General features: G+C 34.3%; 1 protein-coding gene across 1 annotated transcript in view; it reads right to left on the bottom strand.

Annotated features, from left to right (window-relative positions):
• The window catches only part of LOC150094671 (exosome complex component MTR3-like), a 177,495-nt gene that overhangs the window by 20,562 nt on the left and 130,864 nt on the right, over positions 1 to 26,069 (bottom strand). Inside the window, exon 8 of the mRNA XM_090411435.1 lies at positions 21,380 to 21,439. Within this exon, the coding sequence (XP_090267561.1) occupies positions 21,380 to 21,439 (60 nt within the window). The remainder of the gene's footprint in view (positions 1 to 21,379; positions 21,440 to 26,069) is intronic.

Below are 26,069 nucleotides of genomic sequence, written 5' to 3'. Positions count from 1 at the left end.
AGTGAAGATCTGATCCTGACAGCCTCTATTTGATTTGAATCCAGCTTGTTCTTCACAAAGCTTTTCTTCCACAATTCATCTCAACCGTTTCTCAAGTATACTTGCATATATCTTACCAGGAACACTCAGTAGGGAAATATCTCTATAATTCTCACATTCAGTTTTATGTCCCTTTTTATAAATGGGTACTATGAGAGCTCTACTCCAATCATCGGGAATTCGTCCCTCTGTCCAGGCATTCTGAACTATGCAGTGCAGTCACTGTAAGACTTTCATACTATCATAGTTCAGCATTTCTGGTCGAATATCATCTACTACTGTTGCCTTTCCACATTTCAAGCCTTTGATGGCTTTTTCTACTTCAAGTATGGATATGTATTCCTGACTCAGTATTTTTTACCACTGTGCTGTCATCGCTGCTTGTTTAATTTAGCAGTTTTTCAAAGTAATTACTCCATACTTCAAGGATATCTTTTTCTCCCGTTTTCATGTCACTGTTATCATCTCTAACTTCTTTTACAGCACTCTTTCCTCCATTCCTAAGTTTCTTCAACAACCTCCAGAATATTTTGCCGCCTTCTTGATATTTATTTTCTATATTCTTGCCAAAGTCCTCCCATGAGTTTTATTTAGCTAGTTTTACACAGTGTTTAGCATTTTTGCATTTGTCTCTGTATTCTCTAAGAGCACAAGCTGACTTATTTGCCAGGAACTTTTGATATGCTTTCTTCTTTTCCTTCACTGCCTCTTTAACTTCTCGTGTCCACCATGGAGTTCTAATTTTCCTATACTTGCAGATAACTTCACCACATGCCTCACTAGCTGAATAAATCAGGGTTTTCTTCAAGGCTTGCCAGTGAATCTCCAAGGTTTGGTTCCTGTTCTCAAACTCTTTCATTTTTTCTTCAATAATCTTTGTGTATTTTAGTCTACAGTTCACATCTGAGAGCTGCTCAACTTTTATTCGCTTTAAAACTTTATTACATGTTATTCTTTTCAATATGAAATTCAATTTTATCCTGCTCAAGACTAAATAGTAATCACTTCCAATTTCAAATCCTCTGTACACTCTGGTGTCCTGCACCAGGGAGAAAGCATTACTATCAACAAATCAACAATAACATAGTCAATGAAACTTTTCTTATTCCTAGCCTCTTCTCTCCATGTGAATTTGTGCACATTTTTATGTTGGAACACGGTGTTAGTAATAACAAGTCCATCTCCTGAGCAGAAATTCAACAGATATTTGCCATTATTATTAGCTTTGCTCTTTTCTCCAAATTTTCCCAAAATATTTTTGTATGTCTGACAATCATTTCCTACTCTGCTATTCAGATCCCTAACAAGGACCAACTTTTCCTTTTTCATTGTGTCAGTTGCTTTTTCTAAAGCCTCAAAAAATTCCTCCACTTCTACCTTAGTAGAACCTTCTGTGGGATCATATGCACAAATAAGTCTTATTGTCCAATTCCCCATTCTGATATTTGCCCACATTACTCTACTTGAGACTGCCTGCCATTCAAGAAGATTAGCCTCGTATTTCGTGTTGAATACTATGGCTACTCCTTCTTTTCCTTGATTGTCATTGCCTGAATATAACATTTTGTATTTATTGCTCAGAAAGATCTCACCAGTTTTTGTCTTTTTTGTTTCAGTCACCCCTATTATGTCGATATGGTACTTATCTAATTCCTTAGCTTGCTCCATTTCTTTGCCATTCAGGCTTCTTACATTGATAATACCAATCTTTAACTCTGGTGATGTTGAGTTGGGGTGTATTTTCAGATTTGTTCCAGTAGCTGACGTTTCGCTGTTCACCCTGGTGAAAACAAAAGGGGCCTTTGGTCGGCTAAATCCCAAATTGCCAGCCCATTCCTCGTTCGTTCAGTATCCAGGTAGATACTCAACAGGGTGCACCACGAGAAAGTGAGGATTGGACATTAGGTCAGAAACCTTGGTCGGTTCTCCGCATTCCTTTAAAGGCTATGTGGAGGTCTCCTCTCAGTTATATAGCTTTGACCCTTAAGCACCCCTGATGATTTAGTGACAAGGCATATTTTAGACTAATATGTCTTTTATATGGAGAAATAGAGAAAAGAAATTAAATTATCAGTCATAGTGAAATGGTAGATCGTAAATCTACCATCCAATGTTTCTAACTTTGCAAAAATTATTCTAAATTTTTTATTCGTATATACAGACATAGATAAATGCTCTATTTAAGTCAAATAAATAAAACAAATGGGAGGGAGGAAGAAAATAATTTGCTATATAGATGGTCTGGAACCTAACATATTGTATGACCTGGGCATGCCCTTATTTCATAAGCATATAATTTTTGGTTACACCAACATTATTGTATAGCAGTGAAATTTGAGCAATAAATAAATAAACAAACAAATGGATACTAGCTGACCACTAGTCTTCAAAAGTTAGTTAGGGCTAAATGGCTTTATATTTGTGTTTGATGTTGGAAAGAGAAGAGCCACATGGCCAAGCTAAAATATTGAAAATCTCATAGCTTAGCCACCTGTTGCAATGTTGAAAAGAACACCGAATTGTAGTAATAAGAAAGTTATTCTCCCACTTTACAAGGCCCTGGTAAAGCCACATCTGGGATATTGCACTCAGATATCCTGTATTCTGTGGAGATGGAGAGACAGTTGAAATGATTCAGCACAGGGGTAACCAATTTGATATCTGGCCCATGGAATTATGCATGTGAGGACATACTGAAGAAACCAGGCAAAACAAAGTTTGAAAACCTCATTTCTTCTCTTAACTTCTAGAGACAATCATGAGTTCTCCCTCCACCCGACATGAACTTCACAATTTCACCTCCAGAAAGCAAGTATGGTGTGGGTAGTACACATCCAGTAAATGGGTTTACAGAGAGAAATTAATTGTATTCTAAGATGGACATGCAGTAAGCTGTCTGCTCTAAAAGTGATCACACACATCAATTCTTGCATCAATAATTTCTCCCAGTTTGCAATGTTTTGGTGCTTTATTATAAGTTCATTGCATATGGTTGGCTGACTGACTGGTTGATTTGGATTTAGGGCCAAAGCAATTAATGGCATGAGGTTAGTGTATTATGTCTGTAAATTGCACATGTGTTCTGACTGGTTTGTCTGTTTTGTGATGAAAAACCTGAGTTTCTGAGAAGGAAACTCTTCCACCTCTATATCGAGACAAACTACCGTATTTTTCGGATCATAAGACACACCTTTTTACATAGAAAAATCGACAGAAAATTGGGAGTGCGTCTTATGATCCGAAGGTAACATTAAAATACTAATCTTTACACTGTACCGAAGCTGTTAGCAAAGTTCAATTACTGGTGCAACATGTTAATAAAATTAGTAAGTACGTCACTGAAGGTAGGTTATCTCCTTGCATGTGGGTGAATCACCGATTTAGAGCATCAATAGTCATTAGTGTGTAAACATATGCACTTTTGTAAGGTTCATTTGAATTATTTTTTATAAGTTGTTAAAATTTTTATCTTAAAATTAGAAAAAATGAGTGTAAAACAAAAAAGACTTTCATATAACGTGAGTTATAAATTAAATGTGATAAATTATGCAAAACAATATGGAAACAGATCAGCAAAGACATTTTGGTCCACCACCAACAGAAAAAAGGTTCGTGAGTGGAGAAAACAAGAGGAACAATTAAAACTGCTATGTAAACACAAGAAAACATTCCGTTCGCACCTAGAAAAATGGCCAGAATTAGAAGTACAAATGAAAAATTGGGTAACAAATCATCGAAACATGGGAATATCTGTTTCTACGAAAATGATAATTTTTGAAGCGAAATGATGGGCAACTGCTAATGGAATTTTAGATTTTAGCGGATCACTGTCTTGGTGCTTTAGATTTATGAAAAGACATGGGTTATGCATGCGTACAAAAACCACTCTAGCACAAAAAATGCTGGCTGACTATGAAGCTAAAATTATAGAATTCCATAGATTTGTCATATAAGTGAGAAGGAAATTTAACTTTGAGCTTAATCAAATTGCAAACAGTAGATTCAAAAGGCACTAAATCAATAGTGATCAAAACAACAGGTCATGAAAAAACTCACTACAGTGTAGTTTTAGCTTGTTGTGTGGAGCAAAACTACTCCCCATGTTAATCTTCAAGAGAAAAACGTTACCGAGAGATGAAATTCATCATGGCATTATTATCCACGTTCAAGATAAAGGCTGGATAGACGAAACAGGAATGATATTATGGATACAAAAGATATGGGCAAAACGTCCAGGTGCATTGTTTAAAAAGCCTGCGATGTTAGTGTGAGATCAATTCAGAGCGCCTAAAACAGAATAAACCAAGAATCAAACAAAAACAAAGAGAAACTGCTTAAATATTATAGAAGTCTATGCCTCTGAAGAACAGGTAGAAAACATCAAGTAGTATGAGTAGTCTGAACTGCTACTGTTCATAGTAGCCTCAAGGCAGATGGGGAATATGATGATGCCCCTGAAGAAAAGAGGATATTAAATAATTTTATCAGCCACAAAAACAGAAACAACTAAAAAAATACAATAAAAAGGACTATATATGATAGCTTCTTAGAAATAACCCAATCCCAAATGCTATAAGTAAATATGGAGAAATCTGCATAAATAATAATGGTCAAGAATTAAAGGATTTGTTTGCATTCTCAACAATTTAAAAATAACTAACATTCTTTATTTTAGAAAAAAAAAGTAAAAAAACAAACAAACTAGGAGAATGAGATATATAACTGACTGTATCATCACTAATCATAAATTAGCTCCATGTGTAAGAAAAGTATTGTTCAAAAGAGGAAATCAATTCGGATTGGCCTCGAATTGAAAAGTATTTACAGGTATCTCTTGTTTAATGCAGATTTGATTATCGTGGCAATCCCTTGATATACGCGGCAAGAGTTTTGATTAACATGCCTTTAAATTTACCACACAAAATCATGCTTAAGGCACGAGGCTGCTGGCCTCGTGATCATCCAAATTCTCTTAATGATCTGTGTGAGAATGTGAAAGTTTTATTTTCCCCACCAAATACAACATCATTGTTACAACCTATGGACATGGGAGTCATTGCAACTTTCAAAGCCTATTTTCTTAAAAAGACATTCTCAAAAGCAGTTGAAACAACAACGGGTGAAAATCATGAAAACCACACCACGAGGCTGGGAAAATCCCGAGAAAATCACACCACAAGGCTGAGTGCCAGCCAGTTACTTCGCTGCTAGCATTAAGAGTGGGTGCATTACAAGCTCCAGTTGTTCTGTTGTACGTATTTACAAATTACGTTCTTCATAAATTTTACAGCCCACTGATCATGTCGAAGAATAAGAGCAATCCCACAACCGGGTCATTAAGTGAAAAAAAGAAGAGGAAGGTAATTACCTTAGATACAAAACTTGATATAATTAAAAGATTTAAACGTCGTGAAAGTAAAAGTAAGATTGGATGCGAATTTGGTTTTAACGAATCTACAATATGGACTATTTTATGTAAAGCTGATGAGCATTGCAAGCAAGGTAAAGTGGCATCTACATCTGCAAGTATGCAATGCACATGTAACCGGAGTGCTATAATGGTTGAAATGGACAATCTGTTGATTATCTGGCTGGAAGACTGCAATCAAAAGAGAATTCCAATTAGTGCCTATAATATCATGGCCAAAGCTCTGAGCCTGTTTTCAAGACTTAAAAAGACTAAACATAAAGAAGACAATTCAAAATTCGCAGCTAGCAAAGGCTGGCTTGAAAATTTCAAATCTACAGCTGGAGTAAAGAATGTGAAAATAACAGGTGAAGCTGCACGTGCCGATGAAGATGCTGCATCAACATTTCCTGCTGAGCTGCAGAAAATTATCGAAGAAAATGATTACGATTACCACCAAATTTTCAATGTAGATGAAACTGGACTCTATTGGAAAAAAATGCCATCTAGAACTTTTATATCAAAAAAAGAAGCAGCACAGCCTGGCTATAAAGTATCAAAAGATTGCTTAACTGTTATGCTTGGAGGGAATGCTAATGGAGACTTTAAATTGAAGCCACTGCTTGTCTATCAAACTCAGAACCCAAGGGCTTTAAAAGGATGCAACAAGAACTCTTTACCTGTAATTTGGCTGGCGAATCAGAAGGCTTGGGTTAACCAAAGTCTATTCGAAGATTGGTTTAATTCTTATTTTTGCCTGGCAATTGAAACTTATTGCAAGAGAAATAACTTAGCTTTCAACGCTCTTTTGCTTTTAGACAATGCACCTGGTCATCCAAATTCTCTTAATGATCTGTGTGAGAATGTGAAAGTTTTATTTTTTCCATCAAATATGACATCATTGCTACAACACAAGGACATGGGCATCATTGCAACTTTCAAAGCCTATTTTCTTAAAAAGACATTCTCAAAGGCAGTAGAAAAACAACAACGGGAGAAAACACGATTACGCTCCACGAATTTTGGAAAAAATTTAACATTAAACATGCAATTGAGAACATTCGTGACTCATGGGAGCAAGTGTCTTCTAGTTGCATGAAAATTGTTTGGAAAAACCTTCTGCCAGAATGCGCTAATGACTTAGGTTGTTTTCAAAATCCTGTGAACAACGTGGTCAAAGAAATCATTGCAATTGGTGAAGACCTCGGTTTTGATGGTGTTGATGCAGAAGATGTTAAAGAATTATTGGATTCAAATTCAAAAGGTTTCAGTGACAACGATCTTCTTGATTGAACAACACACATATGAAGCCAACGAACAAATGGAATGTGAAGATGAGATTACAAAGGAAATAACAGTCCAAGAACTGGATGGAATATTTTGCAGTTTAGAATTGCTTAAGCAGCAAGTAATGGATACGCATCCAGATGTTAATTGAAGAATGCTTGTTTGCCGAGGTCTGAAGAGTCATTTTGCTTGTTATTGTAGAATTCATGCCGATAAGAAAAAAACTAAAACTGTTCAAACGACTCTTTATAATTTATTTTGATTAAAAAAATTGCAGTAACTAATGTAGGTACAAATATTTATTAAGCATTTATTTTGCATTCATTTTTTTATCTTTCCTAAAAGAGTACCATATAAAACGAACTCGATCAGGGACGAATTAGATTTGATTAACGCGGTAACATCGAGGGATACCTGTATATTTAAATGTCGTTTTACAACTAAAATCAATAACAATAATAAGGAAAATTTTATTAGTCATTAGATTACACTAGAATATACTGCCTAATTTTGTACACTTATATTCCAGTGGTTTCTTCAGGGCTATAATAGGAGAAATGAAGAAAGCAACAAATATTAAAACACAAATGAAACATTACAACATAAAAAACCAAACAATCATTACTGCAGCCTCATTTGTTTGTTTATGTCATTGGCAGACTGGCCAGGGTGTCAGCTGGCCTGATGGCAAGTGGGATCCCTTAAACATTAGACAATGTGTTAAAAATGTTAATGACGTCTTAGTAGCTTGTAAATATAATAGAAGTTCCAATATTATTACTGTATGCGACTAAACTTTCCATTGCATTACTATTTTAATAAAAAAAAATTTTAAATCATTTTTCGAAGATACTTTATATTTAAGAATATAATAAATAACTCAGGGGTGCTTAAGGGTCAAAGTTGTATAACTGAGAGGACACCTCCACATAGCCTTTAAAGGAATGCACAGAACTGACCAGAGCTTCTGACCTAATGTCCAATCCTCACCTTCTCATGGTGCACCCTGTTGGGTATCTACCTGGATACTGAACGAACGAGGATGGGCTGGCAATTTTGGATTTAGCTGACCAAATTGTATTCTAATTGGCTTAAACCGATATACAAGATGATGGTAAATATGACAAAATTTCATGCAGGCTGGGGCGTTGCCCAGTTAAACAAGGCCCCTGTTGTTTTCACCAGGGTGAACAGCGAAAAGTCAGCTACTGGAACAAATCTGAAAACACACCCCAACTCAACATTACCAGAGTTAAAGATCGCTATTATCAACGTAAGAAGCCTGAATGGCAAAGAAATGGAGCTTGCTGAGGAATTAGATAAGTACCAGATCGATATAATAGGGTTGACTGAAACAAAAAAGACAAAAACTGGTGAGATCTTTCTGAGCAATAAATACAAAATGCTATATTCAGGCAATGACATTCAAGGAAAAGAAGGAATGGCCATAGTATTCAACACAAAATACGAGGCTAATCTTCTTGAATGGCAGGCAGTATCAAGTAGAGTGATGTGGGCAAATATCAGAATGAGGAATTGGACAATGTGACTTATTTGTGCCTATGGTCCCACAGAAGGTAGCAGTGGAGGAATTTTTGATGCTTTAGAAAAAGCGACTCAAACAATGAAAAGGGAAAAGTTGGTCCTTGTTGGAGATCTGAATAGCAGAGTAGGAAATGATTGTCAGACATACAAAAATATTTTGGGAAAATTTGGAGAAAAGAGCAAAGCTAATAATAATGGCAAATACCTGTTGGATTTCTGCTCAGAACATGAACTGGTTATTACTAACACCATGTTCCAACATAAAAATGTTGCACAGATTCACATGGAGAGAAGAAGCAAGGAATAAGAAAAGTCTCATTGACTATGTTATTGTTGATAGTGATGTTTTCTCTCTGGTGCAGGACACCAGAGTGTACAGAGGATTTGAAATTGGAAGTGATCACTATTTAGTCTTGAGCAGGATAAAATTGAATTTCATATTGAAAAGCATAACATGTAAGAAAGTTTTAAAGCGATAAAAGTTGAGCAGCTCTCAGAGGTGAACTGTACACTAAAATACACAAAGATTATTGAAGAAAAAATGAAAGAGTTTGAGAACAGGAACCAAACCTTGGAGATTTAGTGGCAAGCCTTGAAGAAAACCCTGATTGATTCAGCCAGAGAGGCATGGGGTGAGGTAGTCTGCAATGATAGAAAAATCAGCACTCCATGGTGGACACAGGAAGTTAAAGAGGCAGTGAAGGAAAAGAAGAATGCATATCAAAAGTTCCTGGCAAATAAGTCAGCTTGTGCTCTTAGAGAATACAGAGACAAATGTAAGAAAGCTAAACAGTGTGTAAAACTAGCTAAATAAAACTCATGGGAGGACTTTGGCAAGAATATAGAAAATAAATATCAAGAAGGTGGCAAAATATTCTGGAGGTTGTTGAAGAAACTTAGGAATGGAAGAAAGAGTGCTGTAAAAGAAGTTAGAGATGATAACAGTGACATGAAAATGGGAGAAAAAGATATCCTTGAAGTATGGAGTAATTACTTCGAAAAATTGCTAAATGAAACAAGCAGTGATGACAGCGCAGTGGTAAAAAATACTGACCCAAGCATGCAATCAGGAATATATATCCATACTAGAAGTAGAAAAAGCCATCAAAGGCTTGAAATGTGGAAAGGCAGCAGGAGTAGATGATATTCGACCAGAAATGCTGAAGTATGGTGGTATAAAAGTCCTACAGTGGCTGCACTGCATAGTTCAGAAAGCCCGGACAGAGGGACGAATTCCCGATGACTGGAGTAGAGCTCTAATAGTAGACGTATATAAAAAGGAAAATAAAACTGAATGTGAGAATTATAGAGGTATTTCTCTACTAAGTATTCCTGGTAAGATATATGCAAGTATTCTTGATAAATGGTTGAGAAGAATTGTGGAAGAAAAGCTTGCTGAAGAACAAGCTGGATTCAGGCCAAATACAGGCTGTCAGGATCAGATCTTCACTTTATGACAAATAGCTGAGAAAGCATGGAATCTAACAAAGATCTGTATTTAGGTTTTTGTCGATCTGGAAAATGCATATGACAAGGTGCCAAGAGAGAAGCTATTCAATAAGTTACGGTTACATGGTGTCAATTGGGCATCATATCAAGCAATACGTAGTCTTTATTTGAGTTGTGAGTCAGCAGTTAGAATTGAAGGAAGTACAGGAAGATGGTTTAATGTTAAATCTGGTGTGAGACAAGGATGTACATTATCCCCTCTGTTATTCATTATCTATATGGATCACATTATGAAGGAAAGTGGTATTAAACATGATATCAGAATTGGAGATGCTAATGTCAGCTCTTTGCTTTAAGCAGACGATGTTATACTTCTAAATTAATCCACTACAAGTTTGCAGAATTCCCTGACTAAATTGAATAACTGTTGTAATAGATATGGTATGAAGGTCAACAATAAAAAGACAAATACAATGAAAATAGGTAGAATTGTTGAAAATGTCAACTGTGTTGTGAATGGGGAACCTGTGGAACAAGTAAAACATTTCAGCTACTTAGGCACGATTTTTACTGAAGATGGTAAATTAAATATGAAAATAGACAACAGAATCAGCAAAGCTGGTATGGTGTCAAGTCAATTGAATAAATTCATATGGAATAAGAGAGAAATTAGTCGGAACTGTAAATTAGCTGTATACAAGACAGTGTTCAAACCAGTTTTAACTTATGAATCTGAGAGCTGGGTCAGAAGTAAAACACTTGACCATAGACTAGAGACCACAGATATGAGAGTTCTGAGAAAGATTAGAGGTATGAACAGAAGGCATCAGTGGCAATATGATATTAAAAACGAGGATATTAGGAAAGAACTTGACATTGTCGGCATCCAGGAATGCTTTAGCAGAACGAATCTAAGGTGGTATGGTCACTTAAACAGAATGGGCGAGGAAAGATTAGCAAAAGAAGCGTTCTCTGCCAGGTTGGTAGGAAAACGACCCAGAGGAAGACCAAGAGATAGGTGGATCGATACGGTACAAAGTGCCTTAGACAATAGAAATATAAGATCTGATAATGTTGGAGTCTTGACAAGTAACAGCCTGATTTGGAGGAAAATTGTAGATAGGAAGTTAGTAATGATGTAAATTTTTCATGTAGTACTATAATATCTTGTACACCCTTTGAGGGTACATGTCAGGAATTTGATGATGATGATAAATAGCCTGAAAAAATAATTCTGATTCAGATTATGTGATGCCGACGCGTACATTATATTGGATCATTAATATTGCGACTGTGCAATGAAGCTTAGCTTGGAATCCCAGCCTAGGATCATGACGTGCAGCTGGAGTTAACTTTGTATCAAGCTATTGCAAACATTGCAAAGACAGCAAATATTTTTCATTGCAACAGCCTCAGTTTGGTGTGCTTCATTAGCTCTTCACCTTGTGCTTGCTGTATTTTATGTTTTATAAAAGATATGTGTTTAATTAATATTTTTTATATACTGTGGCCCTATGCCCTTCAATTTAAATATAATGTATTTTCTTTCATTGTATAAAATTAGTATAAAAATACTAGATACAAATCTGAAAACAAACCCCAACTCAACATCACCAGATGTTAAAGATCGGTACTACTATCAATGTAAGAAGCCTGAATGGCAAAGAAATGGAGCTAGCTGAGGAATTAGATAAGTACCATATCGATATAATAGGGGTGACTGAAACAAAAAAAAAACCAAAACTGGTGATATCTTTCTGAGCAATAAATACAAAATGCTATATTCAGGCAATGACAATCAAGGAAAAGAAGGAGTAGCCATAGTATTCAACACGAAATACGAGGCTAATCTTCTTGAATGGCAGTCAGTCTCAAGTAGAGTAATGTGGGCAAATATGAGAATGGGGAACTGGACAATGAGATTTATTTGTGCCTATGGTCCCACAGAAGGTTATACTAAGGTTGAAGTGAAGGAATTTTTTGACGCTTTAGAAAAAGCAACTGACACAATGAAAAAGGAAAAGTTGGTCTTTGTTGGGGATCTAAATAGCAGAGTAGGAAATGGTTGTGAGACATACAAAAATATTTTGGGAAAATTTGGAGAAAAGAGCAAAGCTAATAATAATGGCAAATATCTGTTGGATTTCTGCTCAGGACATGGACTGGTTATTACTAACACCATGTTCCAACATAAAAATGTGCACAAATTCACATGGAGAGAAGAGGCTAGGAATAAGAAAAGTGTCATTGACTAAGTTATTGTTGATAGTGATGTTTTCTCCTTGGTGCAGGACACCAGAGTGTACAGAGGATTTGAAATTGGAAGTGATTACTATTTAGTCTTGAGCAGGATAACATTAAATTTCATATTGAAAAGAATGACATGTAAGAAAGTTTTAAAGCGAATAAAAGTTGAGCAGCTCTCAGATGTGAACTGTAGATTAAAATACACAAAGATTATTGAAAAGAAAATGAAAGAGTTTGAGAACAGGAATCAAACCTTGGAGATTCAGTGGCAAACTCTGAAGAAAACATTGATTGATTCTGCCAGAGAGGCATGTGGTGACGTTGTGTGCAAGGATAAAAAAATCAGAACTCCCTGGTGGACACAGGAAGTTAAAGAGGCAGTGAAGGAAAAGAAGAAAGCATATCAAAAGTTCCTAGCAAATAGGTCAGCTTTTACTCTTACAGAATACAGAGACAAATGTAAGAAAGCTAAACGGTGTGTAAAAGTAGCTACCAGAAGTCATGGGAGGACTTTGGCAAGAATATAGAAAATAAATATCAAGAAGGTGGCAAAATATTCTGGAGGTTGTTGAAGAAACTTAGGAATGGAGGAAAGAGTGCTGTAAAAGTAGTTAGAGATGATAAAGGTGACATGAAATCAGGACAAAAAGATATCCTTGAAGTATGGAGTAATTACTTTGAAAAACCGCTAAATGAAACAAGCAGTGATGACAGCACAGTGATAAAAAACACTGACCAGCCATGTAGTCAAGAATACATATCCATACTTGAAGTAGAAAAAGCCATCAAAGGCTTGAAATGTGAAAAGGCAGCAGGAGTAGATGATATTCGACCAGAAATGCTGAAGTATGGTGGTATAAGAGTGTTACAGTGGCTGCACTGCATAGTTCAGAAAGCCTGGACAGAGGGACGAATTCCCTATGATTGGAGTAGAGCTCTCATAGTACCCATATATAAAAAGAGAAATAAAACTGAATGTGAGAATTACAGAGGTATTTCCCTACTGAGTGTTCCTGGCAAGATCTATGCAAGTATACTTGAGAAACGGTTGAGAAGAATTGTGGAAGAAAAGCTTGGTGAAGAACAAGCTGGATTCAGGCCAAATAGAGGCTGTCAGGATCAGATCTTCACTTTACGACAAATAGTCGAGAAAGCATGGGAATATAACAAAGATCTGTATTTAAGTTTTCTAGATTTGGAAGAGGCATATGACAAGGTGCCAAGAGAGAAGCTATTCAATACGCTGCAGTTATATGCCATTATATCAAGCAATTCTTAGTCTTTATTTGAGTTGTAAGTCAGCAGTTAGAATTGAAGGAAGTGTCAGGAAGATGGCTTAGTGTTAAATCTGGTGTGAGACAAGGATGTACATTATCCCCTCTGTTATTCATTATCTATATGGATCACATTATGAAGGAAAGTGGCATTAAACCTGATATCAAAATTGGAGATGTTAATGTCAGCTCTTTGCTTTATGCAGATGATGTTAAACTTCTAAATAAATCCGCTACAAGTCTGCAAGATTCTCTGACTAAATTGAATAGCTGTTGTAATAGATATGGTATGAAGGTCAGCAATAAAAAGACAAAGACAATGAAAATAGGCAGAATCATTGAAAATGTCAACTGTGTTGTGAATGGAGAACCTGTGGAACAAGTAAAACATTTCAGCTACTTAGGCACGATTTTTACTGAAGATGGTAAATTAAATATAGAAATAGACAACAGAATCAGCAAAGCTGGTATGGTGGGAAGTCAATTGAATAAATTCATATGGAATAAGAGAGAAATTAGTCGGAACACTAAATTTTAGCTGTATACAAGACAGTATTCAAACCAGTTTTAACTTATGGATCTGAGAGCTGGGTCAGAAGTAAAACACTTGACCAAAGACTAGAGACCGCAGATATGAGAGTCCTGAGAAAGATTAGAGGCATGAACAGATGGCATCAATGGCAATATCATATTAAAAATGAGGATATTTGGAAAGAACTTGACATTGTCAGCATCCAGGAATGTGTTAGCAGAGCTAATCTCAGGTGGTATGGTCACTTAAATAGAATGGGAGAGGAAAGATTAGCAAAACAAGTGTTCTCTTCCAGGTTGGCAGGAAAACGACCCAGAGGAAGACCAAGATATAGGTAGATTGATACGGTACAAAGTGCCTTAGACGATAGAAATATAAGATCTGATAATGTTGGAGTCTTGACAAGTAACAAACTGATTTGGAGGAAAATTGTAGATAGGAAGTTAGTAATGATATAATTTTTTCATGTAGTACTGTCATATCCTGTACACCCCTTGAGGGTACATGGCAGGAATTTGATGATGGTATGATGAAATACTAGATAGTAAATATGTTTAAGCTGTAGTCTCAAATAATAATATATATAAGCATAATGTAAGTTCAATAAATAATGATACATTTTATTTACTCTACAATTAAAATTACTGTGATTGTTAAAATTGTTGTTAATAATAGATGCATCTATAAAGCATATTTCCATTGATGTGTTCTTGAGGCATAATTCTAATTATATATGTTCATTTTTCCCAATGTGGATTATTTTTAATTAAGTTGTAATTTCACAAATATTACTGCTACCAGCTTTGAAAAGAAAAAGTATAAATCTGGATCACTGAAATGCAAAGAGCGATAAGAAGCAGAAAGGCAGGAATCAGTCAAGTGATGCCAGTCTATTAGATCTTATAATACCACAACCACCATCTACATCAATGTACAGTTCCGCAACAAATAATCAAGAAGCAAGAAACAATACTCATGGTGATGATGCAATGACTTGTGAGTTACAAGAACAGGAAAGAGCTACTTTGAATGTAGAGACAAATACAATAGCATCCTTTACTCAACAGCCCAGGCCCAGTATTACATCTGGCTTCATTGTTCCGGTATCTTTACTACCTGTAGTTGCAACATCTGAACACACAGCTTCAACTAGTTACAGAGAATCAGATATACCTTCAGACATAAATGACTTGGTTTCTGAAGCACATCCTATAAATGAACCTACACAAGAAAATGAAAGATCAACTGCTGGAATCTTCCAATATCCATCACGAGCAAATCTGAAACAGTTTTTTGCTGAACATCCATTTCAGCCACATGATGATCTGCCATTTGATGCTCGTTTTTATGAGAGGAAAATTATGAATGACTCAGTCCCAAGAAAATGGGTGCTTATATTGTTCATACTGCTTGGCCTTTGAGTCTCCCAACACTTGTAATCCATCACCCTTTGTACGTGGCTCTAGTGACCAGGCATATTAGCCAGAGCTTGGCTTTACATGAATCGACAACATATGTCAGAAATGTTCAGCAATTTATCAGTGTGGTTAATGATGGCACCTTAGATAATTTTTTTACATCTTTACTAATTAAAAAGAAAGAAGAAGTGTTGAAGCAGAGGAGTATTGTCATGAGGATTATCGACATCATAAAGATGTTACACAAACAAACAATTCCTTTTCGAGGTCACAGAAATGAATCAGCCTACACTCTGGATAACGAGGATATGAATTATGGCAATTTTTAGCTACAGTGCAGTTGATGGCAAAATATGACTTTTTGACCCCATTATGGCAGCTCACGTTTCTGCAGTACAAAACAAATCTACACAAGGAAAGGCTCAAAGTAAAGGCCAGGGTGGACTTATTACATACCTGAGTAAAACAACTATTAACATGTTAATCCAAATTATGGAGAATATGATAAAAGAAAGAATTAGTCGTGAAGTTTCTCAAGCAAAATATTATTCTATTCAAGTTAATTCAACACAAAATAATTCATCTATCAATCAGTTTAGCATTATTATTTGGTATGTGCTTAAAGGTGTTATCCGTGAGCGACTACTTTCACTCGTGCCAAGTAATGATGGTACAGGACAGGGACTTTTTGATCTATTGACTGAAACATTACAGCATCTTAAAATTGATCCCAAAATATGTTTATCTGATAGCAAAGATGGAGCTGTAAGCTACCATGGCCAGTATAATGGTTTACAAAGGAAAATTACTGATGTAGCTGATCAACATGTTCATATATGGTGCTATGTCCATGTCTTGAATTTGGTGATAGCTGAAACAAAAAAAGTTGCGTGCCTGCAGTTTCAATTTGCTCCAGAATTTAGCAACTTTTGTGAAAACATTATACGCGAGAATGGCTGTATTAGAAGTTGTTGGAAAACATCTAGGACAAGAAAAAATGAAATGATTAAACTAATTGGTGAAACAAGATAGTCAGGAAAATCCAATGCAGCAACAACTATATTTGGATGTTCTGATGATGCCGCTGTCAGTACTTTTGTAAATCTATTGACATGCTTATCAATGATATAAGATTCAGACAAGTTTGATGCAAAAACAAAACACAAAGCAAATGTTTTACTTCAAGGTCTTCTAAAGTTTGAAACAATATTGACTGCATTTACTTATTTGTATATATTTGAAACTACAGCCCCATTATCAAGTTATTTACAGACAAGTGATTTAGATATGTTTACAGCATGGAGTTTAATAGATTCAGCTACAACACAGTTGAAAGAACAGCAAGAACATTTGATAATGTTCACAGCAAGGCAATGTAATTTGTAAATAAATGTAATGACAAGATTTCACAGTTGTATATGGATGGAAATCAAACATTGGAAATTGACTCTTTGGAAACTGCACCAGTTAAGAGGCAGAGGAAGAAGAAAAGAATGGCAGATGAGCCTTATAGATGATGAAAGAAATTCCTCGGATTCTCTAGCTGATTTTCGAGTAAATGTGTTTAACCTAATAATGGACCGCACTGTACAGTCACTAGATTCCCACTTTGTACAACACAAAATGTCGTATGGACCTAGGAAAGTTTAAAACTACTGCAGAGAAGGGCCTTGAAGAAGAAACATTGGAGGGTATTATTAAGCTGTCCCCACAAATCAGCAAAGATCAAGTAATATTGGAATTGTTTTCTTTTGCTTCGAACTTTGATGTATTAAAGCTATTGCTTAATGATGGTGAGAATATGGATTCCAGTCGCAACAAGTGTAAAATCTGTAGCACTTGACAATCGTGTGTACTAAAAATTCTGGCATCCAACAGACTTCATGACAAGTCATATGATAACCTTTATGAACTTTATAGTCATCTGCACACTATCAGTTACTCAATTCCAATATGAGAGAACATTTTCAAAGCTAAAGATCATAAAGACAAGGCTAAGAAATTCACTGTCAGAGGAGAACTTGGAAACATGCATGTTGCTATCCATCGAAAAGGAATTGTTAGATGAATTGGATGCAGAAGCAATTATTGACAGATTCACACAATCATCTAGTGAATTCAAACGATTACTCTTAATATAGTGGACTGCATGAAATATGCTTTGAACTCCCTGTTAATGTGCAAAATGTTCAGTACAAGCAAACTATTTTAAAATATCCACTGTTTATTTAAAATTAAAAATTCAATTATAATAATCTGTATTTACATTTAGTATCTACTGTATACTGCCAGTAATATGCACAATGTAATTACTTAAAAATATACATTTATTTCGCAAAAATTTTTATTGTACCTTTTTTCCACTTATGTATTTTTTGAAAATTTTATTTATTTCTTATAAAAATTAAATGAGAGCTTTATAGTAGTGGGTGGGCCCCTTTGTCTCCTGGCAACCAATATTTTTACACCCAGTCCACCACTGGTTTATGTTCTAATGATTTGTTTTAACATCAGATTCTTCATTTCACCTATTACAGTCTCAACGAAATCAGCAGAATATAGATGTGCAAAACTAGTCAATATGTTCTCTAGTGTATCCTAACAACTAACAAAATTTCCCCTATTATTGTTAGAACAAGTATATTCCAAGAAGCAAGCATTAGAATATATTATCAATTGCAATTATCTTATTAATTAATTAATATAGTTTAACATATTATTTTTTATTTAACATATACCTGAGAGAATCCAAAATAAAGTTATAGAAAAAGAATGGAAAACTTAATAATTTGAAAGACAGCCTATGAAGCACTTGGTGAGAAAAATAAAATACTGAAAGAAAATCATTAAAAATTTGGAATGAAAATAATATTAAATGCCATAAAGCAAAAACAATTAGCATACAGACTGTTACTTCAACAACAATCAAAACAGAAAGCATATGAAAAAATAAAATAGAATAAAATAAAGTAAAAGTTTCTGCGTGTATATATATATATATATGGAAAACAAGAAATATCCTACAAAATATTAAGGAAATTAAATAATGAAGAAAGGGTTGCTGTATAAATCAATATAATACAAGAGAAACATTGGAAAGAAAGAAAGAACATTATAAGAATTTATGACTCAAAAGTTTCAAATTTTTCATATTTTCTGAAATTTAATTTTTCATCTTATGTCTTTTAGATCTGTTATGCAACATAAAATAATAGAATAGGTGACAACACAGTTTAATTATTTATCTTACATGACTGTTTTTGATCTAAGATCTCTACTTTTAAATGCTATGATTATTGTTTTTTATTGTGAAATCTTTAGATTGTATTGTTCACTTATTTTATTTTAGTATTCACATATAATATGGATACCATATGCAGATTCAGATATTGATAACAGTTCTGGTTAACTGTTATCTTATTTTATTTTTGCTTTCCATATAAAAATAAGTATAAATTGAACAAGATATATATTCAATAAAGTTGGAGGCAAACTATATCTCTATCTTACATTTGATTAATTTTAATGTTTTGTTAATTTATTACTTAATTTTAAACTTGTTTTGTGTGTCTTCATATGAATTTTGGACAGCTTATACTAAATGTAATGGCTATTCTTTTGTTTTCATTATACTCCATTATTTTTTTCTTATGTATTTTATCAAAAGCTTTTGCAAAATCTATAAAGGCTAAATGCATTCACCAAATTAAATTCTCATATTTTTTTCAATAATTTGTTTTAAGACATAAATATTATCTATATACAATCTTCCATGTCTAAAACCACTTTGTTCTTTTGAGAGCAGATTGTTTGCAAAATTTCTATGTTGTCTTTTATTCAAAATTTTACTTTTGATAAATTCTTATTATTATTACAAGTGACCTACATGGAGTCAGGGACTCATCAAAGGCCACATCATTCACACCATATCACATTCTCTTTAGAATTCATTCACACTAACTATACTCACAACATACAAAGGCAAGCCATTCAAGTCAGGCACCACTTTAAAAAAGAAAAATCTAGCTCTCACCCAATTCTTGTCTGCATTCATATTCAACTTCCATGGATGTTCTCTCGTCATCTCCCCACCCTCGATAAAATGTAAAATTCCATCTACTGGTATCCTATTACCCTATTACCCTTTCAGAAGTTTGAAGGTCTCTATCATATCATTCCTCTTTCTGTTACCTGCCAGCATCTGTAGTTCACAAATTCTCTATCTCTTTCTTAACTAACATGCATTCCATAGTCTCGATACAATTTTTAGCACTCACTTTTGTATCCTCTTTACTGTATAAGCATCTCAGAAACCAGAACATCAGATCAGTGCAAAACAATCAAGATAAGGTCATAATCAAAGACTTGTAAAGAGGCAAAATGACTTCCTATTCTCATGTCAGGGCACATTTCAGCATTGCAATTATCCTTTGAGTTGCATTTGCAATCTTTGCTAATATGATACCACAATTTCAATTTCCTATATGCTAAAACTTAAAGTTCTCTAGTCAGTTTCCTCTAGCATAATTCTGCCAATATAGTACACTACTGGATAACTCATTACACCAAAGAGCATAACTTTACATTCACGAACAATGAACTGACAGTCATTTTCACATGCCAACAATTTCGGCTTATTCAATTCATTGTGCAAGTACTGCATTTCAGTTGCATTCCTGACTACCCAGCCTATCTTTGCATCATCAGCAGCAGCAGCAAATAGATGTATGTCTCCCAACAAATCCTTCCATGTCATTAATGTAAAGACTGAATAACAATAGCCCAATGACTGATCCCCGAAGTACACCATAATAATCTCAAATCTTGAAGAATCACATCTCCATACACCAGTTTATATCTGTCAGTTAGTCATCCTCTTTTCAAAACTAGTTTATAATCTAATCCTATATCTTATGCAACACAATGTATGCTGAATCCTTTCGAAACCTTCAGCAAAGTCCAAAAGTTTCATTAGATAAGTCAACAGTCAGATTATTATAAAATGAAGGAAGTTACTCATATATGACCTTCCCTTAGTAAGCACTTGCTGTTCACTACAAAGTATAGAAAAATAAAGATAAAATAATATACAGAGAAGAATTATAGAGTTTAGATTAAAAATACAAGAATATCCATTACATTTAGTACAAGCTATACTAAGTATATAAAAAGATAAAAAGAAAGAGAGGGATATAATTTATCTCCAACTCTATTCAATATTATTTATATATTGATCAAATATATAAATAATATTGTAATATAAATAAATATATAACAAATCTAGTTAATGTAAAAAAATGCACAATGCTGTATGCAGATGATCAGATTATATTAAAAGATAATGAAGTTAATCTTCCAAAATCAGTTTATGAATTAAATAAAATAAGGTAACAATACAATCTAAAGATTTTATACAAAAGAAAACAAATAATGTATCTTAAAGATGAAAAATATAAATTTCAGAAAATATGTAGAATAATTAAAAGGGTACTGGAGAGAGAGTAAGAAATGAAACCTAGCTTCAATTTCATAAAGTAATAGTCTTCCTCACTATACTGCATGATTCAGAAATATGGAGACTCTTAAAGAGAAAGTTTGAAGTAAAATACAGGCGAGATAAATGAAATTCTTAAGAACAATCAAAGAGGGCACAAAATTAGATTGTAAGTAAAATGAAGACATTAAAAGAGATATTTATAATTTAAATGAAAAGTTAAAGGAATACAGAGAGAAATAGAAAGGGCATTTATATAGGATGGAAATATATTGGCCTAAAGATGATAGGGATAAATACAGGTCCAAAAGGAAAAAGAAAGGGGAAGACCAATTGCAAGATGGGAGGTCCAGTGAAGCAAGAGCAGGCAAATGCATAATCCTTGATGTGAAGATGAAAAAATGATATAAAATTATTTCATAATATATTAGTGACTTCCTGTGTGCTTGACAGTTCAAGAGATTTGTATAATCAGCAATGGTGAAAGTATTTTAGCTTGAATAAATTTAGTGGCATTTGTCTGTTTACAGCTGCTTCAATATACGAGCTGTCTGAATAGCTCCTCTTTTACCATAAGGATTTACAAAGCATATTCCACGAATAAATAAAACATTCACATTATTTTAAATATAAATAATTATTTTGTATAACAAATATAAAATTCCCAAATTCTGTCACTCAACTTACACGAGGAATATGTTCTTCTTCACTTGTTGGATCGATTAAAGTATGAACACCATACTGTCGCTAAACAAAGAGAGCAATCGTAATATTAAACATTTTGTAAAAATACAGCAGTTTGAATTAAATAAATTATGATAAGTCAAAGTCACAAGAAGGTTGCTTTCTAATGGATGGAAATTTTCATAACTGTACTGATAATCTGTGATTTTTTTTTTTTTTTAAAGTATTAACTTGAAGCATCATACAGAACAAAACAAATGCTGACCTTTCAATAGCCTGTCACATTATAACTTGGGTTCACAGAAACTTAAAGAATGCTCTGATATAGACTATGTAGATAGAATTGTATGTATTCACTGGCTAGTTCATCTGTCATCACCTTCAGTTAAAATTTCCCCTAGGTTCCTTCATGCCTTGAATGGAAATTCAAATGTAGGTATTTCCTAGAAAGGAGCATTGTTACTGGCAACCAAGCAACAAAGACTAAATTTCTGTATTAATTTTATTAATAGTAGAGGTATACAAGTTGCCACTCTCATCAGTTTCTTTAGCTTTACATTTCTACTATATATTAGGGAGGATTTAAATGTGATATGGTTGCACATATTATATTTTTCTGTGTTAGTCTGATGTTCTAAATATCATATCTTGGCATATTCAAAAGCCTGAGCTACAATGTGGATATATACGGAATATCCAAAAAGACTTGTTTTAAGAGACTGTATTTTTTAAATTATTAAAAAATGATTTAAATAATTTAAATAATTCAAAATGTCAGAAAGATAAAATAATTTTCCTGTTTATTTTTTGTAATCTGACTGGTATTCAGTTAGCCATCTCTGGAGTTACTCCTCGGGTAGCCATAGTGATCTACTGTGTTAGCATTTTCATGCTGTTCAACAAACCAATTTGTCATGAACAGAGTGGAACTTTTAACATACACAAATGATGTTAAATAGGGTAATCTAGAGAGCCAGTGAATTAGATCTCCTCTTCCATCCTACAAACTTGAGGAGGCTCATTTAATGCATCACAAAACAGATGAAATAAGGTGACATTCTACATAAAAAAAAAAAAAGACATCTTCCAAATGTGGGAAGAAAAAGAGCTCTGCTGTGCATTCAGATATTTTATTGCAGTAATCGTGGGTACGCAAAAAAGAAAGTTTCTGTGATTTTGTTGTGCAGTAAGCCACTCAAATATACTCAAGTGTTCAAGAGTCAATGGATATATTTGAAGGTTTCACCTGAGTTTTTATACCCACAAATTCAATTACTATGCTTATTAACAACATCACAGGATGTTATTAATAAGCGTAGTTATTGAATGAAATGGTAGTTTCTTCTGTACTAAAATTCAGATGATCTGGATTTTTTCCTAACTGATTCATAATTATAAATGTTTGGAGAAGCTGCAATTTGTTGGCAAGAAATGTACAGGTTGATCTTGATATTTGTAATTCTTGACTGCACATTCTTCAAAATGTATTTGGCTCTGAATAAATGCATGTCAGATTCAGATGACTTTTTCACTAATGTTCTAGTACACTATCTGTGCTTTGTTCATCTGAAATGTTCACTGCAAACATGCTGCATTTGCTGTGCTGCACAAGGGTATGGCTGCTGTTTAGATAATGCAGTGCAGTGGGATTACCAACGTAAACTTTGACACTTGCTTGTTGTTGTGTTAATTTAGATATGAGTTGGTTTTTGAAGATATAGCAGTACTTATGAACTTTCAAAATATGAACACCGTATGGGCTAATAAATTGTGACTCCAATTCATTTTATGAACAAAAGAACCCCGTGCTTACAAACATTTGATGATGTCCGAAGTTCACTGATATATTAATAAGTTTAACAATATATCTCATGAAAAAAATAAATCAATTTATGAAAGCATTATGTTTGCAAGTTGGGATACACCAGTATTCTAACATCCACACTACTAAAAAGGTAGCATTAGACTTAGCACAAATACCTATGGATGAAGACAAAATAAGCAGCAATATCAAACAGACAAAACACCCATCAGAAACACTAAGGACAGTACAATGCTGAAAACAGTGCTATTTCCATAATCATGGGAAACGAGTATGATTAGCAAGACAATCCTTCATATAGTGAATAATGAAGTCTACAATACTCAATCATCTTTTAACATTTACTTGAGGATTAGTAAATGGATAGTAATCCATTTACTAATCCTCAAGCTGAAGCCTTCTTAGACAAAAAATATTAGCAAAGGACTCTTATGCACACAGAATTATAATTAGAATAGATATCTGGCTTGATTGGCTGAAAGAATATCATTATTGTTCTCCAGCCTAATGGTTACACATTCAAATCCCAATATGCCACGTAAGTAAATTATGCTAGACAAGAAATTATATTCTTATTTTAATCAAATCTTTTAATACAAAACCAAAAGTATGCACATGAGGTATCTTCACAACTAGAATAATTGTATAAAGATGCTGTGAACTTCATGTCAGTTGCCTCATATCCCATAATTCATTGCACACTTCCTTGCCTCCTGAATGTGTATATTGCTTTATATACTACAGATTTTACCTTTGCAAAAAGTTTTTTTCACTTGGTTATAAATTATATTATTGTTTTATTTTTTATCTAAGTAAGCAAATAAAGTTGGAATTTGAAGTATCTTCATCATTAAGCTCAATTACTTTATCAATCCTATCCTATCAGTGGTCCTAACAGGCACTTAAGTGCCCACGACCTTTCAAAGTATTCTTGGAACTTCGCAACCGCACCTGTAACTTGAGGATAAGGTGGTTAGCCCTATGCCTCCCGGTGTGTCCTATGTCTGTAGATGTGTGTGTTCACAGGGGACAAAATTGATGGAAATTGAACCCAGGTCTTTCCGACCAAAGAGCTGTGTCTATACAGACTGAGCTATAGAGACTCACGTCAATTACCTTACTATCCCATAAAGCAAGGCACACATCCTTTCAGATGTATATAATGCTATGCATTATGAGAAAGCCCACTACCTAGACTGGTTTCCACCTTTATTACTTCAGCTTTCAATAAAGGCTGAAATTATGGGATATTAAGGCAAATGATGTGAAGTCATTAGCTTCTATATACAAGCTGCCTAGTTGTGAAGATGCTAATTGAAAGACTTAGGTGTTGGACATTTCAAACCTGCATTCTCAGAGCAAAATAACATGTTATAGTTTATACACGACAATGAGCAAGTGAAATAATTTAAATTGTAATGGGCAAAAGACCAGAAGTCCTAATTTGGTGTCTTCTAATATTGTATAAAAGAAGTATTACAGTTCTACAAGAGTTGATCTTAAGATGAGTGTCTCCCAAATTTCAGGCATATTAATGCAGCCATCCTTGTTAAAGTTAAGAGAATGCTTCATAGTCATTGCTGACTATAAATTAGTCTTTCTGACCTGTAATGGAGGCTGCCAGTTCTGACTTGCCATAATAAATGGTAGCGAATGCATTTCTTATGATCTCCAAGGTTGATGTTAACTAATCTTCTTCCTCCTCATCATCATCATCCATGTACCCTCAAGGGGTGTACAGGATATGATAGTACTACATGAAAAATTTACATCATTACTAACTTCCTATCTACAATTTTCCTCCAAATCAGTCTGCTACTTGTCAAGATTCCAACATTAGCAGATCATCATCATCATCATCAAATTCCTGCCATGTACCGTCAAGGGGTGTACAGGATATGACAGTACTACATGAAAAAATTACATCATTACTAACTTCCTATCTACAATTTTCCTCCAAATCAGTCTGTTACTTGTCAAGACTCCAACATTATCCGATCTTATATTTCTATCGTCTAAGGCACTTTCTACCGTATCAATCCACCTATATCTTGGTCTTCCTCTGGGTCGTTTTCCTGCCAACCTGGCAGAGAACACTTGTTTTGCTAATCTTTCCTCTCCCATTCTATTTAAGTGACCATACCATCTGAGATTAGCTCTGCTAACGCATTCCTGGATGCTGACAATGTCAAGTTCTTTCCTAATATCCTCATTTTTAATATGATATTGCCATTGATGCAATCTGTTCACGCCTCTAATCTTTCTCAGGACTCTCATATCTGCGGTCTCTAGTCTTTGGTCAAGTGTTTTACTTCTGACCCAGCTCTCAGATCCATAAGTTAAAATTGGTTTGAACACAGTCTTGTATACAGATAATTTAGTGTTCCGACTAATTTCTTTCTTATTCCATATGAATTTATTCAATTGACTTCCCACGATACCAGCTTTGCTGATTCTGTTGTCTATTTCTATATTTAGTTTACCATCTTCAGTAAAAATTGTGCCTAAGTAGCTGAAATGTTTTACTTGTTCCACAGGTTCTCCATTCACAACACAGTTGACATTTTCAATGATTCTGCCTATTTTCATTGTCTTTGTCTTTTTATTGCTGACCTTCATACCATATCTATTACAACAGCTATTCAATTTAGTGAGAGAATCTTGCAGAGTTGTAGCGGATTCATTTAGAAGTATAACATCATCCACATAAAGCAAAGAGCTGACATTAACATCTCCAATTTTGATATCAGGTTTAATACCACATTCCTTCATAATGTGATCCATATAGATAATGAATAACAGAGGGGATAATGTACATCCTTGTCTCACACCAGATTTAACATTAAACCTCCTTCAATTCTAACTGCTGAC

Source organism: Typopeltis vanoorti, chromosome 21 (genome assembly GCF_054136105.1).
Source record: "Typopeltis vanoorti isolate ZY-2024b chromosome 21, IOZ_Tvanoo_1.0, whole genome shotgun sequence".
Taxonomy (NCBI): domain Eukaryota; kingdom Metazoa; phylum Arthropoda; class Arachnida; order Uropygi; family Thelyphonidae; genus Typopeltis; species Typopeltis vanoorti.
Note: the sequence above shows the minus strand (reverse complement) of the source record. Positions and strands in the feature narration are given on the sequence as shown.